We start from the raw sequence: 19272 nt of genomic DNA on the forward strand, positions 1-19272 counted from the left end.
ACACTCGGTGTCATAAGTGTTGTAAAAAAAAAAAGAAATAGTTTTCTTTTATGAGGGAATTGAGAGTACAAGAAAAGATTCCAATTCTTGTCAAAAGAATATTAAGAATAGCACTCCTCGTGAGAGCTCTATGTGTTACTAATGAAAAACATAAAACGAAGAAGAAAGTTACACATTCAGTAGGCTTAGTCAGGTGCCAGAACCTATTCAATTTCAATGGGACATGAGTGGTATTCTAATGTTGCTTTATACCCCAAGACTCCTTATTATTCAAGGCAACACACAGCCCTAAACTCTGGCATCAAGACAACGTATTAGCGTTCTCCCTGCAAAATGTGACCAAACATCTGTACCTGAACACTGGGACACAAAAAGGCATTTTGGTGTTGTCCAGGATGGTGCACAGTATAGAGCTGGATTCACATGTTTAAATGGAATGTTTCTATGTACATTTTTAATGGAGGGTTGTTTGCCACAGATGGATGAAGCAGGGAGGAAAGTCATAAATCATGTCATTGCAGAAGCTCTGAAAGGCTTGGGAAGACCACATGGCACTAGAAATACTGCTGTGGTCATTTCTGAAAAGTATGATCTGTCCCATATTCTTACTTTGATATTTAACTTAAAAATTTTAGTTAACATGCTCATCACACGTAAGTCACAAAATTTATATCTGCAAAAACCTTCAATTATGGATTTTTTAAAAGGATTACTACAAAGGAACTATTTTTAATGATTAATTTTCCTTTTATTCTAATAGGATATTTTAATATTATCTTTTTTAAGTGTCCTCTTAGCTCTTCATATTATACACACAGAAATGAAGTCCAAGGCCAAGAATCCCAAGAATGCTTAGCAAAATATGATATTCCTATGTAAAAGATTCTAAAAACAATACACTTAAAGCCACTGTGCCAAAATATTGAGTTGTTTCTCAAGGAATATTACACTGATGTTTTGTAGGATGTTAACATACTCAGCAAATGAGGATTGGCTGGTCAAATATGTTTGAAAATGTTGGGTTAAAGAAAGATTCTTAGGCATCTTTACTATACTAATAAGCTCTATGAACCTCCAAGAGAAGAAACATAATAGGTAGTTGGTTTTGCAAACTTACTTGACCACAGAGGTCATTTCCCCCCATAGAATATACCGTAAGTGCTAAATGCAGTCTACAAATATTTCTTAGAATTTGGTCTTGCTTCTCTAGAGTTTAGCATCTCAATGTTGGTTATATTGTCCTTCAGCTTATATCCCTTTTAAAGGTTCCCTTCTGCCATCAGGCCCACTCTGGCATGGCATATAAGGTCCTCAATGACTTGTACAAGACCAGATCTTAACTCTTCACCTGGAGCTGTATGCTCTCAAGCTGTGGTTTTAAATCCTCTTCTTATCCCTGTGTACCTGAGAGATAACACAAACTCAAATCCATTTACAGTGGGTGGAGAGTGGTGCAGAGTTCCTTAAGAAGTGTATCTGACTCCCTACTGATCTCTGGAAGTAGGCATGCATAGATATAGTTTGAGAAATGACTTTTTTTTTTTTTTTTTTGGCAACCTTTTAAAAATTTTAAACCATTCTGAGTTCATAGGCGGCACAAAAACAGACCAAGGCCTGCATGTGGACCACCGGCCATGGTTTTCTAACTCCTAAATTAGAGGAAAGCATAATCCAGGACATCCAAGACTTCCCACAAGAAGTACCACCGCAGAGCAGTGCCTGGTGGGGGATCAGTCAGTTAAGCATCCAACTTCGGCTCAAGTCATGACCTCACGGTTTCTGGGTTTGAGCCCCATGTCAGGCTCTGTATGGACAGCTCAGAGACTGGAGCCTGCTTCAGATTCTGTGTCTCCCTCTCTCTCTGACCCTCCCCCACTCATTCTTTCTCTCTCCCTCTCTCTCTCTCTCTCAAAAATAAACAAACATTAAAAAATAAACAAAAACCCTCACTATTCTCTTTGCCCCTACCCCTGATCCCAATGTATGATAAACAAATTTATATTACAGCATCTAAAATACTTTATTTAAACTGGTTGTTGACCAAACAATCTTGCTTACTAGATATAAGTTCCCTGGGGACTAGGCCAGCCTCCTGGCTTCTATATCCTTTACCACACTGTCATCACTCAATATGCTTGTTGAGTGGATGGATATAGAGACAACTTGTATATACTTAAAACAATTAGTGACTGAGGCACCTGAGTAGTTTAGTCAGTTAAGCATCCAACTCTTGATTTCAGCTCAGGATGATCTCATAGTTCATAAGATTGAGCCCTGCATCAGGCTCCGTGCTGACAGGCCTGGTTGGGATTTTCTCTCTCCCCCTGCCCCTCCCCTTGCTCTCCCTCTCCCTCTCTCTCTCTCCTCTTCTCTCTCTTGCATGCGCACGTGTGCTCCAACTCAAAATAAACATAAAAAAAAAAAAAAAAAAAACAATTAGTGACTAGTGCAGATTGTATACGACCAAGGCTATAACTGATTTAATGTTGTTAAATTATTTGTTGTGAGAGAATAAGAACCATGTCTAAGTTACTATCACATTTTTGATAAAGTCATCCTGGCATGTCCTTGCTAAGTTTAGAAATCAACTGAAAATGAATAGATAATATTAGTTATTCTTACAGCCTTGGGATGGAAGAAACCTTAAGAGATGGTGTGACTGACTGTCCATGAAATCATACTACACCTGCAGAAGCTCTATGTCTTCACGGTCTTCAGACCCAGGAATGTTCTCCATCAGTATGGCAGACATCACTCTCACATTCATTTTTGCCATATCCAATTCACTGTGCAACTTTCCAATCTGTGGAGAGCAACACAATCACAATGTGACACATAAAGAACGGCTACCCTGGGGGCACCTGGGTGGCTCAGTCGGTTGGGCGGCCGACTTTGGCTCAAATCATGATCTCGCGGTCCGTGAGTTCGAGCCCCGCGTCAGGCTCTGTGCTGACAGCTCAGAGCCTGGAGCCTGTTTCAGATTCTGTGTCTCCCTCTCTCTGACCCTCCCCCATTCATGCTTTGTCTCTCTCTGTCTCAAAAATAAATAAACGTTAAAAAAAAAAATTAAAAAAAAAAAAAAAGAATGGCTATCTGTTTTCTGCTACCAAGAGGACATTTGCTAGTAGAGAAAAGTCTCTTGCAAAATTTAATATTTTCAAATTTATATAAATATCTAATTGTTTTATAAATGTACAATCTATTATCTTCTCATTTTTTTTTTAACACTTATTTACCTTTGAGAGACGAGAGAGAGAGCACAAGTGGGGGAGTGGCAGAGAAAGAGGGAGACACAGAATCTAAGCAGGTTCCAGTCTCTGAGCTGTCAGCACAGAGCCCGATGTGGGGCTTGAACCCACAAACCATGAGATCATGACCTGAGCTGAAGTCAGGTGCTTAACCAACTGAGCCATCCAGGCACCTCAACAATCTGTTACCTTCTAAAAGGACTTGAGATCTCTCATAATAAATCTAGACATCTGCTTTAAGAAAGTTAAAAGTGAATGGAAAAAAGTCAGATTAGAACCAATATGGAGAAAGGAGAAGGTGACTATTACGGGAACCTGGACAAAATGGCAAATGTCAGCAGCAAAACCAATGGGAAGAAAAAAAATTAGCATTTTCTAGTTCCCATGGTGTTAGAAAAGGGAGGAAAAAAATCGAGAGAAAAACTTTTTTTCTTCTTGCATTAAATTCTAAGAGAAATCAATCACATGGATTTTTATAGAATACTGAATAATAATTCAAAGTTTTAAATGATAGTTCCCTTACAGCAAAACATAAATAAGCATCAATAATAACTGGTTATCTGGGTCTTTGATAAACAGATATAGACAACAAAGTAAATGTAATTCAGTTGGCCCAGTTAATGCTAGAAATAAGGCTACCACTTACCAAAGTCTTTGGAATGGTATATTATAGACAGTCCTAGTAGGATCAACAGGAATCAGCTAGTCAACACAAGATCCATTCCACAGCCTAGTCTCCACAAAGACAACCACTAACCAAGCACAATGGTTAAGAGCTTGGGCTTTAGAATCAGACAGAATCCACAGGATTCATTCTACTTAGAACTGAACCATGATAAGTCACATAGTATCACTAAGCTTCAGTCCCCTCCTCTGTAAAGGGAGGGTAATAACATGCCTCCCTCCACCAGCCAATGTTGTTAAGAACAAACAAACTGCATATGAAGTGCTAATAACTTAGAGTCATCAATAAGTAGAGTTGTTACTGTTGTTACCTGTTCTGGGACCAATGTAATAGTAGAGCTCTTGGGAACAATCACAGTAGGAAGAACTGGTGCGGATGGAACAGATGATGGCGGGTTCGAGATGTGAGCGGTCTACCAATGTGAAATATGGAAATATTATTATTGGAATTAACAGAGCCACCCCAAGCCCAGCTTTTCTATTCAGATGGCTCAATTGCTCCTCTCAACTAAAATCCTGGGTAGAGGGTGTTGGCCCAAAGTCAATTGTCAAGTGTCCAACCTAACCAGCATTTTGAGAACAGTACTAATAGTGTATCCATAACAAAGTATTCAATAAAAGATGGCTATTACAATTATTAACTAAATTACAATAAATAAAGTGCTCTTAGTTTATACCAAGAATCTACAAGATAAATTGCCATGTGAGATTATTGCCCTCTCTTTAGGTTTTTAAAAAGAAATCCTAAATCAATTCTTGTCAAGTCTTTTTAAGCCATGACTGGCAAGACATCTCCTTTCTCCACTAATGAATGCTTCCCCGAGGCAATGCCTCATTTCCAACCTTGAGTGGAGAACCCGAAGCACAGGGCTCAGGCCAGTGTTTTGACATTAGGTCCACAGAAGTCACCTAGAAATCTTGTAAATACGGGGAGTTTAATTTAGCCGACAGAATATGCCTAACATGCTCCCATATTATATATACCCCAAAGCACATACTGAGCAATTGAGTAAGAGGTCCTAGGCCACTACTATATTACACTTTGGAAGAAAGAATAAAAGGGGTGTGGTGAGCAGACTCATGCAGGTAAAAGGTTGGGGCAGGTGGCTAGGGGCCAGGGAACAGCCTGCACAAGTAGAAGAGTTAGCCTTCAGGACAAAGCCTCCACAAAGATCAGACTTCAGGTATACACATGAACTACTTTTCCATCAAGGCAGGACTCCTCAATCTACTGAAGGGAAGAAGGACTGTTTTTCACACTGTGGAAATTACAGCAAGAGCTGAATTATAATCAGTACTCAAAGTATTACAAGTTCAAAAGCTAATTTGCAAAAATTATTTGCAAACTTGAGAAAGAACATATGTGAATATCCAGAAACTCTTCCAAAGACACAGGATTAATAACAAGTTTGACAGATGACTCCCCATGGTGGAGACCCTTGCCTGTCTAGCACAAGTTGTTTCTTTTGAAAACGGCCCCCTCCTCTAGTCTACCCAAATGATTTCCCTCTGGAGCCACCTGTTCTTATATGATCTCAGTTAATTTGTTCAGAAGCAGAAGACTGACCCATGTTGGTCCCTTTTCCAAGGTTTCTAAGCTTGGAATCTGAAAAAGTTAAAGCTCTAACATGAAAATTTGAGAGCTAGGTCTACTATGTGGGAAAAAATAGTCTGCAATGAGAAACAAGTAATGACATTTGAGTGCCTGGTTCTCTGTTTTAAAGATCCAGCTAACACCAACTTCTTGTGGCTTGGTTATTCTAGGAGATATTGCAACAGCCTTCTTATAAATCCATCTTTTTGTTTAAGTTGGATAGAGGCAGAGTTGCCCCTTTCTAAGAGAAAAGAGTCACATAATAGACTATCTTATTCTGTAGCAGTTGAAGAAGGGCCTCCTACCTCTTGTCTTGCTGTTTCAGCCTCTGCATCTGAGGGAGGAAACTGAACACCTTTCTTAAGAAGGTCAAGGTACACTTCTTTCACTTCACTTACATCCACACCTCCTGGGAAACCTTGTGACCAAGTCTGAATTCAAGAAATCATTCCAGAGTTAAAACAACAGCAAAATCAAAACACAATTTGTAAGCTGGAGACAGAAAATGAGAGATTGACAATTCTGTATCCTCCTAAGAGAAAGTTGGTTTTGAATGCCATGGACAAAAAAAAAAGTTTTCAGAGACTAAAATAATAATAAATTTTTAATCATTAGATTCCCATGCCTCAGCATTTTAATGAAACCCTGGAATAGGTACTACTGTTTTTTGCTGTGCTGAATCCAGAATAGACAGATTCTAAAATAGCATCAGTAGCTCCTTTGCCAAATAACTTTGAAAGCAGTCTGTTATCTACTCCAGAACAGTTTCCCTATCTGTCAAACAAGTATACACATCACTTTCTTATCAGACACAAATAAAACAGAAACTGAGAAAAACTACAGAAATAACTAAAAATTCTTCAGAAATAGGGCACCATCCAATACCAATAAATTACTATTACCTGGAAAATAAAAGAATGAGATGCTTTCTGGCTCAATCCTAGGTTTGTAAAAGGGTCACTAGACTGATCAGGACGTACATAATTACAGTTCTAATCTTAGAGGCCTTCCATCCCATAAGGCATACAATAGACTTACCTTAATGAAATTCAAGATTCTATTCTGAATGTCTAAGGGCAAGGTGTATCTGGGGTTCAGCAGCTTAACCAGACTATCTTTAACGAATTCCTTCTTCACAATCAGAGACTGGAAACTTGGACCACAGTTCTGCATGCACATGTCAATAAGCTAAATTAGAGAGAAAATTTAAATTTAATTATATCTCTCTGGCAAAACCACCCTCCTACATAGAAGGTAAAAATCGCTAAGTAATGATTTCCACCAGCATCCTAATTAAACAGAATTTACGGTCTACTAAAATAGATGATAAAGCATGAGGTTCTAGGAATGTGAAGAAGTAGAAGGCATGATGTAAGTGCTCAGAGGGACAGATTTCTTGGGGAGTCGGGACACAATCATCAGAGCATTAAAACCATTAAATACCAGTACTTGGTAGTAAATGCTAAGGGCCAAATGTAAAGTGCTACAGACACATGGGCTACAGACTGGATGACATTTGTCCTAGTTTTTCCAGGGAAGTTCTGGTATATTCTTAAAAAAAATTTTTTTTTCAACGTTTATTTATATTTGGGACAGAGAGAGACAGAGCATGAACAGGGGAGGGGCAGAGAGAGAGGGAGACACAGAATCGGAAACAGGCTCCAGGCTCCGAGCCATCAGCCCAGAGCCTGACGCGGGGCTCGAACTCACGGACCGCGAGATCGTGACCTGGCTGAAGTCGGACGCTTAACCGACTGCGCCACCCAGGCGCCCCAGTTCTGGTATATTCTTGTTGTCCTGGCTTTACTAATGATCTTTTTCATTCTCAAAATTGTCCTGGTCTGGATGATAAATTACACAGTCATCTTAGCTACAGACCTTTATGGACAGGTAAATTAGGGCCAAGTGATAATTTAGGGCCAGGTGGTTTTAAGTCTTTTGGAAAAAGGCGGTCCTAAGTTGGGCTTTGAAAAACAGTTAAGAAAAAAATGAATGTAGAGCTATATTCTAGGAAAGTAAATGGTATCAAAATACATACATACATACATATAGGTGACAAAGCATAGGAGATCTCAGAAGGAAAGTGAGTACTCTGGTTTGTAGGGGCTTCTTCATGTGGGGAGACTTCATTGGGGAGGTAGGGTGGATAAAGTCTGGAGCAGCAGCATACAGACTATACAGAAACGCATGGCAGTGAATGAGAAGAGTGTGGCCACTGCACTAAGAGGCCAGTGAAGGGTCCTTGTTTGTCGCCATCACACCTCTATTCTGAACTTGAGAAGGTTAATGTGCACAAATCCTGTGGGAAGGTGTTCAAGCAGCACTCTACAGCAGGCACCTGGAAGGACGGAGAATCCAGTAGAGACCCACTAGTACAGAACCAAGGCACAAAGGCCTAAACCAGGATGATGTGGGTACGAGGAAAGGGAAGGAAAGACTGCAGAGAATCACCAAAGTATAACTTTACAACTGATGTTTGTAGGAAAAGGATGGCTGAATGTGAAATCACTGTTATTCTGCATGAGATTCATGGCCCCTCGAATGGAAATTTGGAAGTGATTGGAGTAGTAGGCTTGGTCTGTGGTAAAAATAAGGAGCTGAAATTTAGATATTTTGAGTTTAATTGTACTATGGACTTAATGTCTGTGTCCCTCCCAAATTCATAGGCTGACATACCTAATCCCTAATGTGATGTGCAAGTGGGTCCTTTGGAGGAAATTAGATCACAAGGGTGCAGCCCTGAGCAAGGAGGTTAGTACCCTTATAAAAAGGGACAGGAGGGATGGCTGAGTAGCTCAGCTGATTAAGAATCTGACTTTGGCTCAGGTCATGATCTCGCGGTTTGTGAGTTTGAGCCCCGCATCAGACTCCGTGTGGACAGCTCAGAGCCTAGATCCTGCTTCAGATTCTGTGTCTCCCTCTCTCTCTGCCCTCCCCCACTTGCACTCTTGTCTCTGTCTCTCAAAAATAAACATTTAAAAAAATTAAAAAACAAAAATAAACATTAAAAAAATTTTTTTTTAAAAGGGACGGAGAGGATCTCTCTTGGGCATTAGAGGAGGCAACGACAAGATGGCCATCCACAAGCCAGAAAGCAGACTCTCACTTGCCACTGGATCTGCTGGATTTGACTTTAGACTTCATAGCCTCCACAATATGAGAAATACAGGTCTATTGTTTAGCCAGCCTATGGTAGTTTTGTTATAGCAGCCCAAGAGACTGAAGGCAAAATAGATGGTGAGAACATTTGAGACATTTAACGGAGAGCTGTACATGCACATTTGCAGCTCAGAAGGGATGGAAGCCTCACGTGAGAAACCTAGGCTGTGTTTGGGGAGCAGGGAAGAATGGCTGGAACACTGGGGTTCACCAATCACACATGCCAGAAGAAAACTCCATAAGGACAATCAAAGATCAAAGTGCAACTAATGGAAACTGAAGCATAAAGAGAACATAATATTGGTAAAGTCAAAAGAGGGCAGTTTCCATAAGGATCACATGTCAAAATAGCTAAGAATAGGACATGAAAAATACTCGCTAGGTTTGTGGATTAGTGGGATCATTAGTCACCTTGGGGGGTGGGGGGGTCCATTTTCAATCAAGCAACATAAGCAGAAGTCAGGCTAAAAAAAAATGAGCTGGTATTGAAGAACTAACTGCATGCAGAAAGCAGATTTCTCAAAGGGATCTAAAAAAAATTAAATTTCTATTTTCCATGCTGCCACCTCTCAGGTTAGAGAGGTCACAGAAACCATAATGTGACTGGGAGAGGTATGATCATCTCTGCAGAAAAGCAGCCCTGAAAATGGACTCTCCACTATGCTCTGTGCTGGGTCACTGGAGTGCCAATATACAAAGAAGGTATGAGAGTTGTGGTTTTAAGGGCAATGTGGCTAAGAAGGCAATCAGAAAACTGAACACAGGTAGCCAGCTATCCGAAGCATGGAAAATATTTAAAGCAAAGGAAAATGAAAATAAAATCCAAAACCTACCGAGATAAATGAATATTTTAGAGCAAGTTATTTAGAGAAAATTTAAAGAAGTTGCATAATAAATGAATTTTTGCTTGATGCACTGTGGTGAGTTATTAGGTGAAACACGGAGAGGAAAAGTACCACTAGTTCAATGGGAATTTGTACAAATACTTCATTCAACCCATTACGCAGTCTCATTAGACAAGATAGCCTCCAAGTCTCACTTTCCCTAATGGTGAAACGAATGGGGAGTTTCTTACTAAATATTTCACAAACCGATTTTTATCTTTGGGATCACTGAGATTTGATGGTAATGGGTAACATTCCCAGGAGGTTACATGCATAAAATTAGACCGTCAACATGAAATGCTGACAATGTTAACATATGGAGATCACAAATCACGGCCCTTTTTGTTTTCCCCATCGGAATCTACAATTTCAGGACTAATTACTTCTAGCTCACCTCTTTCATTATGTCACCGGTACCTCTTTTCACCCCAGAGCCCACAGAGATAAGCAATAGAACCTATTGTGCCAAACTGGAAAAATACCCCGCTTTTACACATTCTGAAACTGGGCTTTGGTACAATTTAAGCGTTCAGATCATGTTCAGATAACCTATCTCTGGAAATAGACACCATAATCTCAGGTGGGATAGAGAACCTAGAAGCCAAGGGACCAAGAGAGACGTGGTAGGACTAAAGAGTAGGTCTCACTAATCTCCTTTTGTGCTGGACTTGGCAAGTTGTTTATCCTTCCAAGCCTCCATCTTCTCATCTGCAAAATGAGCCATAATACCTCGCTTTAGAGACTTCTTGTAAGGCCTAAATGAAACATAATGTATATGAAGAGCCACACAGATAGCAGGACCTTAATAAATGGTAACGATTTTGATCATCTGTTCCCATGGATAATTTCCTATCAGGAGAGAATATGTTGACTAGCAGATATAAATATTCTTCTTAGAAAAACTGGAAGAAAAAGAGCTACTTGGTAGTTTTATTTCTTGCAATTTCTAAACCAAACATAGTAAACCAGGCTTTGGGGCCATCCAGAGCTGAAGACCCCACAGAGGTATGGCCATCCCAGGGGACGAGCTCACCCTACAATGAGCTCCTGGATAAACAGATACATTTTACACAAATTCTGAAGCCCCCACAACTCACCACCTAGGTGGTGTTCCACAAAGGCCTATTAATTAATTGATTCCCAGGAACCTGTTCAACCACTGTCCACTTGACAATAATAGTATCTTGCTGAGACTTATCACAATGGTCGCTTTCAAAGGGCTAGCCTCTGGCTAAGAGTTATGAAGTTTGGTAACAAAATGCTTTTTAAAAAACCAATCTATCGGCTTCTTGACAAAACTGCCCCACCAACTGATGGTAGGAAATTGCAGTGTAGTCCAATCCCATCAAAGACCTAATCAAGATCAGCGAAGTCCATGGAGAACTCAAATGACACATAATTCAAAGAACGTTTATAATTGACTTTGACAGGCTCTCATCACTTCAGAGTAATAAAATGGAAGTGTCACATATGGGCATCCATTTTTAAAGAATTCATTGGTAAACATGTAATTGCTTTGACAGACATTGAATGATTCTTTCTGTGGCTAATTTCCCTCATAATTAAGTCTGGCTTAAGTTAACATTAAAGTCTGTTCTGAAGCCATAAACACCTCTGCAACGCAGTGAGTAGTCAGAAATGAAGTGATTGGGGCAAATCTACATGAAGCTATCAAGAGTCAAAGGCCTATTTAAAGAAAACCCAAGAAGTAGGTACCTTAATGAACTCTGACCTAACAATGAGGGGCTATTCTGACCCCCAACCCATGACTCCCCCCTCCCCTTACTTTGGCATAGGTAGGTTTTAGATTTGTTTGTTCTCACATTCTGGTATGGAAAACACGAGGTGGAAGATGTACAGTTACCAGAGGTGGAACAGGTAATGGGAACAGGCAGGTAGCTGGTAGTAAGGCTTTAGATACCGAACTACCCAAAGGGAAGAAAGAGTGGGAACCCAAAGAGAAATGGAGGGCCAGAAGAGACAACACTCTAGAATAACCTCACCTTCTCCCCAGCTCATCATCAGAAAAGGGAACCAGGATGGAAACAGAGAGGGAGATAGGGATAAGAAGAAACCACAGAAATGCCAAGAAGGCTGGGCACAACAGAGGAAAAGACACATCCAGCATATAAACACCTGTAAGAAGGTGAAATAATACCACAGGCTGAAACATAGAAGGTGGCACATTTATCTTCTCAAGCAAGATGGCAGTTCTTCCCTTGAAACTCAAACACTGGAGCTGTGGTCACCTCAGTCCCATAGCCTTCTTGATAAATACTCCCAGAGCCCCTAAGGGGAGGGTGATACTGGCTGATTAGGTCCTTAACCTTGTGGCCTGGGGCTTGGCTGAGGTAAACAAAGGCATGCAGGAAAAATGAGAAAGCTACAGAGCTCACTCTTGGGCAGCAGGCAGGGCTTACAAAACCTACCTTAGTGAAAAAGGCAACTCACTGGAAGTAACTGAAGAGATCCTATGGCCCAGGATGGGGGTGGGGGGTGGAAACAGGAAGGCATCCAATAAATGCCCACACCCAAGTCACAGACAGTAAGGTGTACAGCACTCTTTAAATGAACAAAGAACACTTTCCAAATTATACCACGCAGGGGAGGTTGGCTGAAACTTAATGAGCTGCCAGCACCTCAGAATTCCACAGAGCTGTTCAAGTGAGGCAAAAAGCTAACAGGGAAGCATTTTTCAAGACTTCAATTCTCCCCATGGGTAACACATAGACAGACTTCTTGACTGGATCAGTGTCTACAAGTTTTGAATTACCAGTTCCCATCTCCTGAGCAGGAAAAGCTGATTTTCCAGGAACACGCTCTCCACGAAATTAAATGCTATTACAATCAGCAAAACTCTCTCAATTCTGCAATTCTCAGTTTTAATTCATATGGTAAATAACTTTGTGCTAACCTATTATCTCAGAATCTATCTATCTATCTATCTTTCTTTCTTTCTTTCTTTGTTTTGTTTACTCCAAACTAAAAATGTGACTATAGCTTGGGAAATCCTAGAGTCTTAATCATAATATTAAAAATACTTACTGACAAGGTAAGCTGGATTTCTTTATGATTGTAGTTTTTGGAAATCCTTTTCTTCAAAGCTTTTACTGCATCTTTTGGCCTATAGCAATAAATACAATGGAATCATCAATTTAGGCATTGCCAAAAATAAGAAGTCTCTGAAAATCAATATGCATCGTGGAAAGAGAAGACCAAGGTCCTGGTTCTGCTGTGTGACCCTGGGCAGATTACTTAACTTCTCACACCTGTTTCCTCATACACGTAGGCAGACAATACCATCTACCCCCTTAAGAATCAAACAGAATATTTACATAACAGTATTACTCAGAAAACACTACACATGAAATGTATTCATATCTATATCCTTCTATAACTGCACAAAACTGGTTTATAGGAAATGTAATTTCCAAAACAATGAAGGTTACCATTTTTAAGACTATTTCCTGAGCACCCTAGAGGGAAGGGGATATAGGAGGAATTATAACTAAGTAGGTCAGCTTCTAATGGGCTACAATTTTACATTATAAAAGGAACAATTATGTAGAAACAGAGGGTCAAAATTTACTTTGATGTGATTGAAAGGTACAGTAAACTTCCAGTTAGAAGATCACTTCTTGGGAGATGTAAAGTATAATATGATGACTATAGTTAACACTGGTGATGGGATGCCTGAAAGGTGCTAAGAGTAGACCCTAAAAGCTCTCATCACGAGGCCCCAAATTTTTTTTTGTTAACTGTATGAGGTGACAGATGTTAACTTATTGTGGTAATCATTTTATAATACATACAGGTCAAAGCATCATGCTGTACACTTTAAACTTCTACAGTGCTGTTTGCTATTTATAGCTCAACAAAACTGAAAAAAAAGATACAAATCCTTTTTACATTACCTTCCAATTTTGTCTGTGTTTGCATGGATAGAATTCCTATTATAGGACAATTACATATGCTTACCTAGAATTATAACTATTATAAATATATAGATATTATCTATATTTCTAAAAAATCATACATAAAATCTAAGATTAAATGCTTAGAAAAGTTTAAGAATAAAGGTACTTTTTTGAAAGGAAACATTTTACTTTGAGATTCCCTTTTTGTATTATCAATGAAGAAATTAGTATTATCAGTGAAGAAAAGGCCAGAGGAACCAAATATGGTAAACAAGATGATAGGGAAAACACCATAAACACCTTAATGTACAGTCAATTAATATAATCAACAATTACGTATAATGTTTTCTTCGTCAACAATCAACATAAACTAGACTAAATCTTTTTGCTATCAGTTATCAGTTTAATGTACACAGAAAAAGTAACAGAATTGTATCCCTTATAACAATCTGTAATTCAGACTGAATTCACAAAACAGTTGACCTTAATGATTTTATTTAAAGCTTCAATTCCCTAAAGTTTAAAACATATAACAAAAGCACACCATTTAAGAACACAGCATGAACGTGGGCCAGTTGACATTAAGAAAAAATTGTCTCATAAACAAGGAGAGGAAAAAAAGGCTGCTAGGTTAATTCCCCGTTAATAATGACAATTGCCTTGGGGCGCCTGGGTGGGTCAGTCGGTTAAGCATCTGACTTCGGCTTGGGTCACGATCACGTGGTTTGTGAGTTCGAGCCCCGCATCTGGCTCTGTGCTGACAGCTCAGAGCCTGGAGCCTATTTCAGATTCTGTGTCTCCTTCTCCCTCTAACCCTCCCCTGCTCATGCTCTGACTCTGTCTTTCAACAATAAATAAACGTTAAAATATATAAATAAATAATGACAATTGCCCAGGACAGGTCACCAGTAGGAGTTTACTAGCTTCTGGATAATATTTTTCAGTTACAGTAACATAAAATACTGGCAATCAGAGCAGAGGGAATTTCTAAAGAAGGAAAAAATTCTCCTTTCTTTGAAAAGGAATTTGAGCTTCACAAAGACAAAATTTGAAACTACTGAAGAAAAGGCAAAGAGAAAAATTATAATGGATTCTCAAGTATTCCACACACTGAAATAAGCAGCCGTCTTAATGTTTCAACTAGACACACCTTCAAAAGATATTGGTGCCCAAGGGGTGACGAAAACACTCAAGAAAACCAGAGTGTTCAAGAGAAAATGTGCTGTAGTCCTGATGCTTCTTATCAGAGGTAAACGCGTGCACCACACACTGTACTCACCCATCGTGGGTAGTGTTAATTATGTCACAGATGTGCATAAACTGGCCCCAATCTTCAGTCTGAACTCCAGCAAATGTAGCCTTTTCTGCAAAGAAAAGCTCTTGTGTTGAGTCTGAGCTAACACAGAAAAAGAAATGTCTGACCTTCCCGAAATAATCTGCTTGGGGTTTACTAGCAAGTACCATTAAGTTTATATTACCAAAAGACAAAGAGATTTTTTTTTTTTCCTGAGCAATTCCCAGTAATTCAGGAATCAATCAGAACTCAAGTTCAGAGTGCTGCCATTACAGCAGTAATGGACCTATTAATAAAAGCTACAGGCACAATACTCAGGCTGCAGGGCCAAGACAGGCCAGCTAAACCTCCATCTGCCTGCCTGTCTTTCTGAGGACAAGCACCTGTTGAGCGGTGCACAAAGTGAAGTGCATAGTGCAAAGTATTTTACCTTATGCAACTTCATTTAACCCACTGTTACAGATGACGAACAGAAGTTTAGAGAAGTTAAGGAAATTACCTAAGGCTACACAGCCAGTACAAGGTAGAACTAGCACTCAAATTTTAGTTATTTGATGTCCGTTTTTATTTGCTTTTTTTTAAGTCATTTAGTCTCCTTGAGTGGGGGAGGGGCATACTGAGAAAGAGGGTGATCAGAACTACTGAAATTGTCTGTGTCCTTGAGCATTAGAGCAAGGTCACTCCCAGCACCTTTACTAACCAAAGCTGCACCAGGCAGACTGGAGTGCTTCTGCACCTGGAACCCCATCATTAAACAATCAGATAATTTTCCCTCTCCAGATATTCTCGGTAAGAATATAAAATGCCATCTGGGAAGAGTAACAGAACACAACCTAAATGAGCTCAATATATTTCCTTCATGGGAGGAGGAGATCCTCAGCATGAAAACACTAGGTCTAGGGGGAATGAAGAAAAAGTTAAAAAGGGGAATGAAGAGGAAGGAAGAAAAGGGTTTGGTTGGAAGAACCCCAAAGCTTAGTCTGCTTCCGTATCTAGGAAAAGTATCATTTGAATTTGGCACTCCATCGACAGAGCTGACCAACTTTGCATCATTTAGACACCTACTATTGTTCCTTCTGCCAGATTCCTTGCTCCCATTTCAAGCGCTTCCTCCTACCTTCCCTTCTTCCTAGAAAACTCCTATTCACCCTTCAAAAGCCATAACAAAGTCAGTTTCTCCCGTTCCATAAGTTTTGTTTTACAGTTTTCTTATATTGCAAGGGTACTATATTGTAGCTACTACATAATGTGTCTGTCTTACCTACAAGATTGCTCATTCCGTGAGGGTGGGGACCATGTCTCACCCTTGCCTCATCCAGGTCCAGGTGTATAGCTGGCAGTCAGCAAATATTTACAACATTAAATCATCAGCCTATGAAGACACAGTCTGAATCTATATCCACTCAAAGTTCATTTTAATGTCCAATAGGGATATAGCCAGCAACAGTTTAGAAAGCATCTCCCCCCTCGGTGATGGTCACTTTCACCCCCTTATGAAGATGTGGGAACTAAGGTTCAGGACGGGTGGGGTGTTCCCCACTGTTAATGGAGCTGCAGGCAAAACTGCCCAAATCTGAACCTCCCTACTGTAACCACCTGGTTCTCAGGATGTCGTCACCCCACTAAGTTCCTGACATTATATTTAGCATGCTTGGTTGCCATCCATAGGCACCGTGCCACACCCGGTTCCCCGAGGGAGGTGTTGAGGAGAAGGGAGGAAGGGAGGAAGGGAGGAAGGGAGAGGGCACTGGTAAGACAATCCAGTCGCTGGTTTCTGCTTCCCGGTACGTTATTCAGAGTACAGCCACAGATGAAAGGAAGGAGTTAGGCAAATACCTGCGTGGTGCCTCCAAAGGCCTCTTGCGACCCCGACTGTTCCTCTGCTCCCGCTTCCCTCACTCCAGTGCTGGGCATTTTCATTCTCTTTGTTTACTCACAAAAAGTAACTCAGCTTGTTAAGGGCTTGGCGCCAGACAGGACCGATTTAAAGGACCTGCCTCTCACACAGAAGTCACATCACTCAACCTCGGCGAGGCTTCTTCCCTCTTCGGTGAACAGGTCAGAGCCACACTGGGCCCTCGAGTGGGCGTACGATATGAACAGCTTTCTCCTGGCACAGAAGTTTACCCTCTCTCCTTGCAGAGGCCCAAACACTCCACACCTGAATCACGTGCGTGATTCACCTGTTCGGTTACACTTTCCGGGGAGCACCAAAAGGGAGGTAGAGTTTGAGGAGGGGTTCCAGAGGGAGTCGGCCACAAAGAAATGCTTCGAAGGCGCTGGGTGGGATGCGGGTGCCCTGGGAAAGTTCCGGGGGGGGGGGCGGGGAGGGAGGAAGGGAAGGGTTTCCTCCAAGTTGGACCAGGCCGAGAATGGAGTCAAGCGGGAAGGGGCCCCGGGCCCCCAAAGCCGGCCCTGGCGTCTCTCTCCCCTCCCGCCCCGGCTGTTTACCTATGAGGTGGCCCACGGAGGTCGCATAGGGATCCCGGTGACTCTTCCCAAACGCCATAGTAGCCCCACCGAGCCGGGCCCAGGAAATCCGCCTCCACCGCTCTCGTGCTCCCGACTCCACCCGCTCGGTGCCCCTGGCTCCTCCTCTTCGTCCGAGCGCTTCCCGGGCTCGGCGGAGGCTGCGCGACCTGCCCTGCCGCTGCGGGGCGCCGGGCACCCTGCGTGGGGCGCGGGGGCGGGGACACTGGGCGCCCGCGCACCTGCCACGTGCCTCGCGGGACCAGCGAGGAGGCGGCGCTGCCAGCTCCAGGTGGCGCGGGCGGGCTGTGGCCGCCGCGTGGGGCCCGCGGGAGGACTCGCGGGACGCCGACAAGAGACCGAGGTGGGCTTGTAGCCCCTAGGAGCCGGCGGCCCAACGGCCACAGCCTGGAGATCAGAGACCCAGGCTCTGATTTCACCGCTTACAGGACAAGTTGCTGCTGTGCTCTGCGCCTCTTGCTCCGCTTTGTAGAGAAGGAAATATCGGGTTAATAACACAGATCTGAGGATTATTGTGAGAATTAGGGATATAAACCGCTTAGGTCAGTGTCTGTCACCACAAAATAAATATTTACCCACTGAACGAATGGAGTAAGTAGAAATCCTTACTTTCCGCCCCCACCGTCACCCCAGAGATCCTGAGGAGGTGTGTTCCTTGCCCTTTAAAGGAGGTGATAAATAGGAGGAGGGATTGGCTTCGAATTTAGGGACGCCCCAGGACCCGGGGGCCTTTGTCTCGCCTGTATTTCCTGAGGGACCACAGGGCGCCTCCATGAAAGCTGTGGGTTCTTGACCCTCCCTCCTCCTCGGAGTTGTGTTTTCCAGTAAAGCTGAGGAGAGGGGTTTTCCTCCTGCTCTGGCAGGGAGTGGGTTTGGCTTCAGGACTGCTTTGGAATGTAAATCTGAGCCTGAGCAGTCCAAGCCCTTTCCAGCTGCTTTTCAGAAGCAGAATTTATTTCCTTTTCCTGCGCATTCAATTAACATCTGATTAGCCATGTTAACAATCTCCAGTGATGCCAGAGACTGCTAGAGAGTGGGGTGTCTCCAGGTGATGGCAGCTAGCCATAAACTGGGTTCTCTGTCCCTCCAGACCTTGCTTCCTGCAGTCAACTTGGGCCAGTTCTACAAGCCCTTCTTTGGTCCTGGAAAGGGTGAATAGAGAGATCAAAGGGGGCTTGTTCTGACTTATGTCCTTAGTCTTATATTTTATTTCATTTTTTTTCTTGGTCTTATATTTTAAAACACAAGTCAAAACCAATTGCAACGGTGCCAAAGGGTTAACTTTTTTTTCCCCCGTTTCTGTTATTTTAAATTTTTCTTGACCTACGTGAGCAAAACCGAGAATGAAACATTTTTAATGTGATGGCATTCCTTATAATGGGGTTGATCATACCTGTAACTCATATTCTCCACCAGGGTGAGTGGCTATTTCAGATGGTGCCGTTTGTCCATTTCTTTAGTCATAACTATATATAGCCTGCTAACACTGCTGAAAATCTCTTTTGTGACATCACCAACCTAATCTCTATTCTATGTTATAGACTCCAGGAGAATATTTCACCTTCTCTGAAACACTACAACCAAACAATCTTAAAGAGAAAGTCTACTGTAGCTTAGGCTGCTGGTGATGTCAGTAGCCTGCCAAAAGGAACTGAGAACTACGAAGGAGTGAACCATTTGGACAGATCTTTTTCTTTTTTCCTATTTATTTATTTATTAATTTATATATTATTTATGAAAGAGAGAGAGAGAGAGAAAGAGAACCTTAAGCAGTCTCCACACTCAGCACGGAGCTGGACTCAGGTCTCGATCCCATGACCTTGGGACCATGACCTGAGCCGAAATCAAAAGTCAGATGCTCAACTGACTGAGCCATTCAGGCACCCCTGGACAGATTTAAAAAAAAAATTTTTTTTTATTAGTTTTCTTTATTTTTGAGAGGCAGAAAGAGACAGCACGAGTGGTGAAGGGGCAGAGAGAGAGGGAGACAACAGAATCCGAA

At 41.7% G+C, this 19272-nt stretch overlaps 1 protein-coding gene across 5 annotated transcripts in view; it reads right to left on the reverse strand.

Annotated features, from left to right (window-relative positions):
• The window catches only part of TOM1L1 (target of myb1 like 1 membrane trafficking protein), a 49215-nt gene extending 30474 nt beyond the window's left edge, over positions 1-18741 (reverse strand). Inside the window, exons 1-7 of one of the 5 annotated variants that reach the window (XM_040497088.1) lie at positions 18664-18741; positions 14766-14850; positions 12615-12693; positions 6565-6714; positions 5832-5957; positions 4244-4345; positions 2687-2803 (exon numbers count right to left, since the gene is read on the reverse strand). In XM_040497088.1, coding sequence (XP_040353022.1) covers positions 2687-2803; positions 4244-4345; positions 5832-5957; positions 6565-6714; positions 12615-12693; positions 14766-14803 — 612 coding nt within the window. In that variant the 5' untranslated portion in view covers positions 14804-14850; positions 18664-18741. Of the gene's footprint in view, positions 1-2686; positions 2804-4243; positions 4346-5831; positions 5958-6564; positions 6715-12614; positions 12694-14765; positions 14851-16616; positions 16780-17231; positions 17464-18663 lie in introns of those variants that run through there. The other 4 variants (XM_040497087.1, XM_040497089.1, XM_040497090.1 and 1 more) reach the window with 4 other exon arrangements.
• Between the last annotated feature and the right edge of the window lie 531 nt (positions 18742-19272).

The sequence above is a fragment of the Herpailurus yagouaroundi genome, unplaced genomic scaffold (assembly GCF_014898765.1).
Source record: "Herpailurus yagouaroundi ecotype Mexico unplaced genomic scaffold, PumYag 189, whole genome shotgun sequence".
NCBI lineage: Eukaryota > Metazoa > Chordata > Mammalia > Carnivora > Felidae > Herpailurus > Herpailurus yagouaroundi.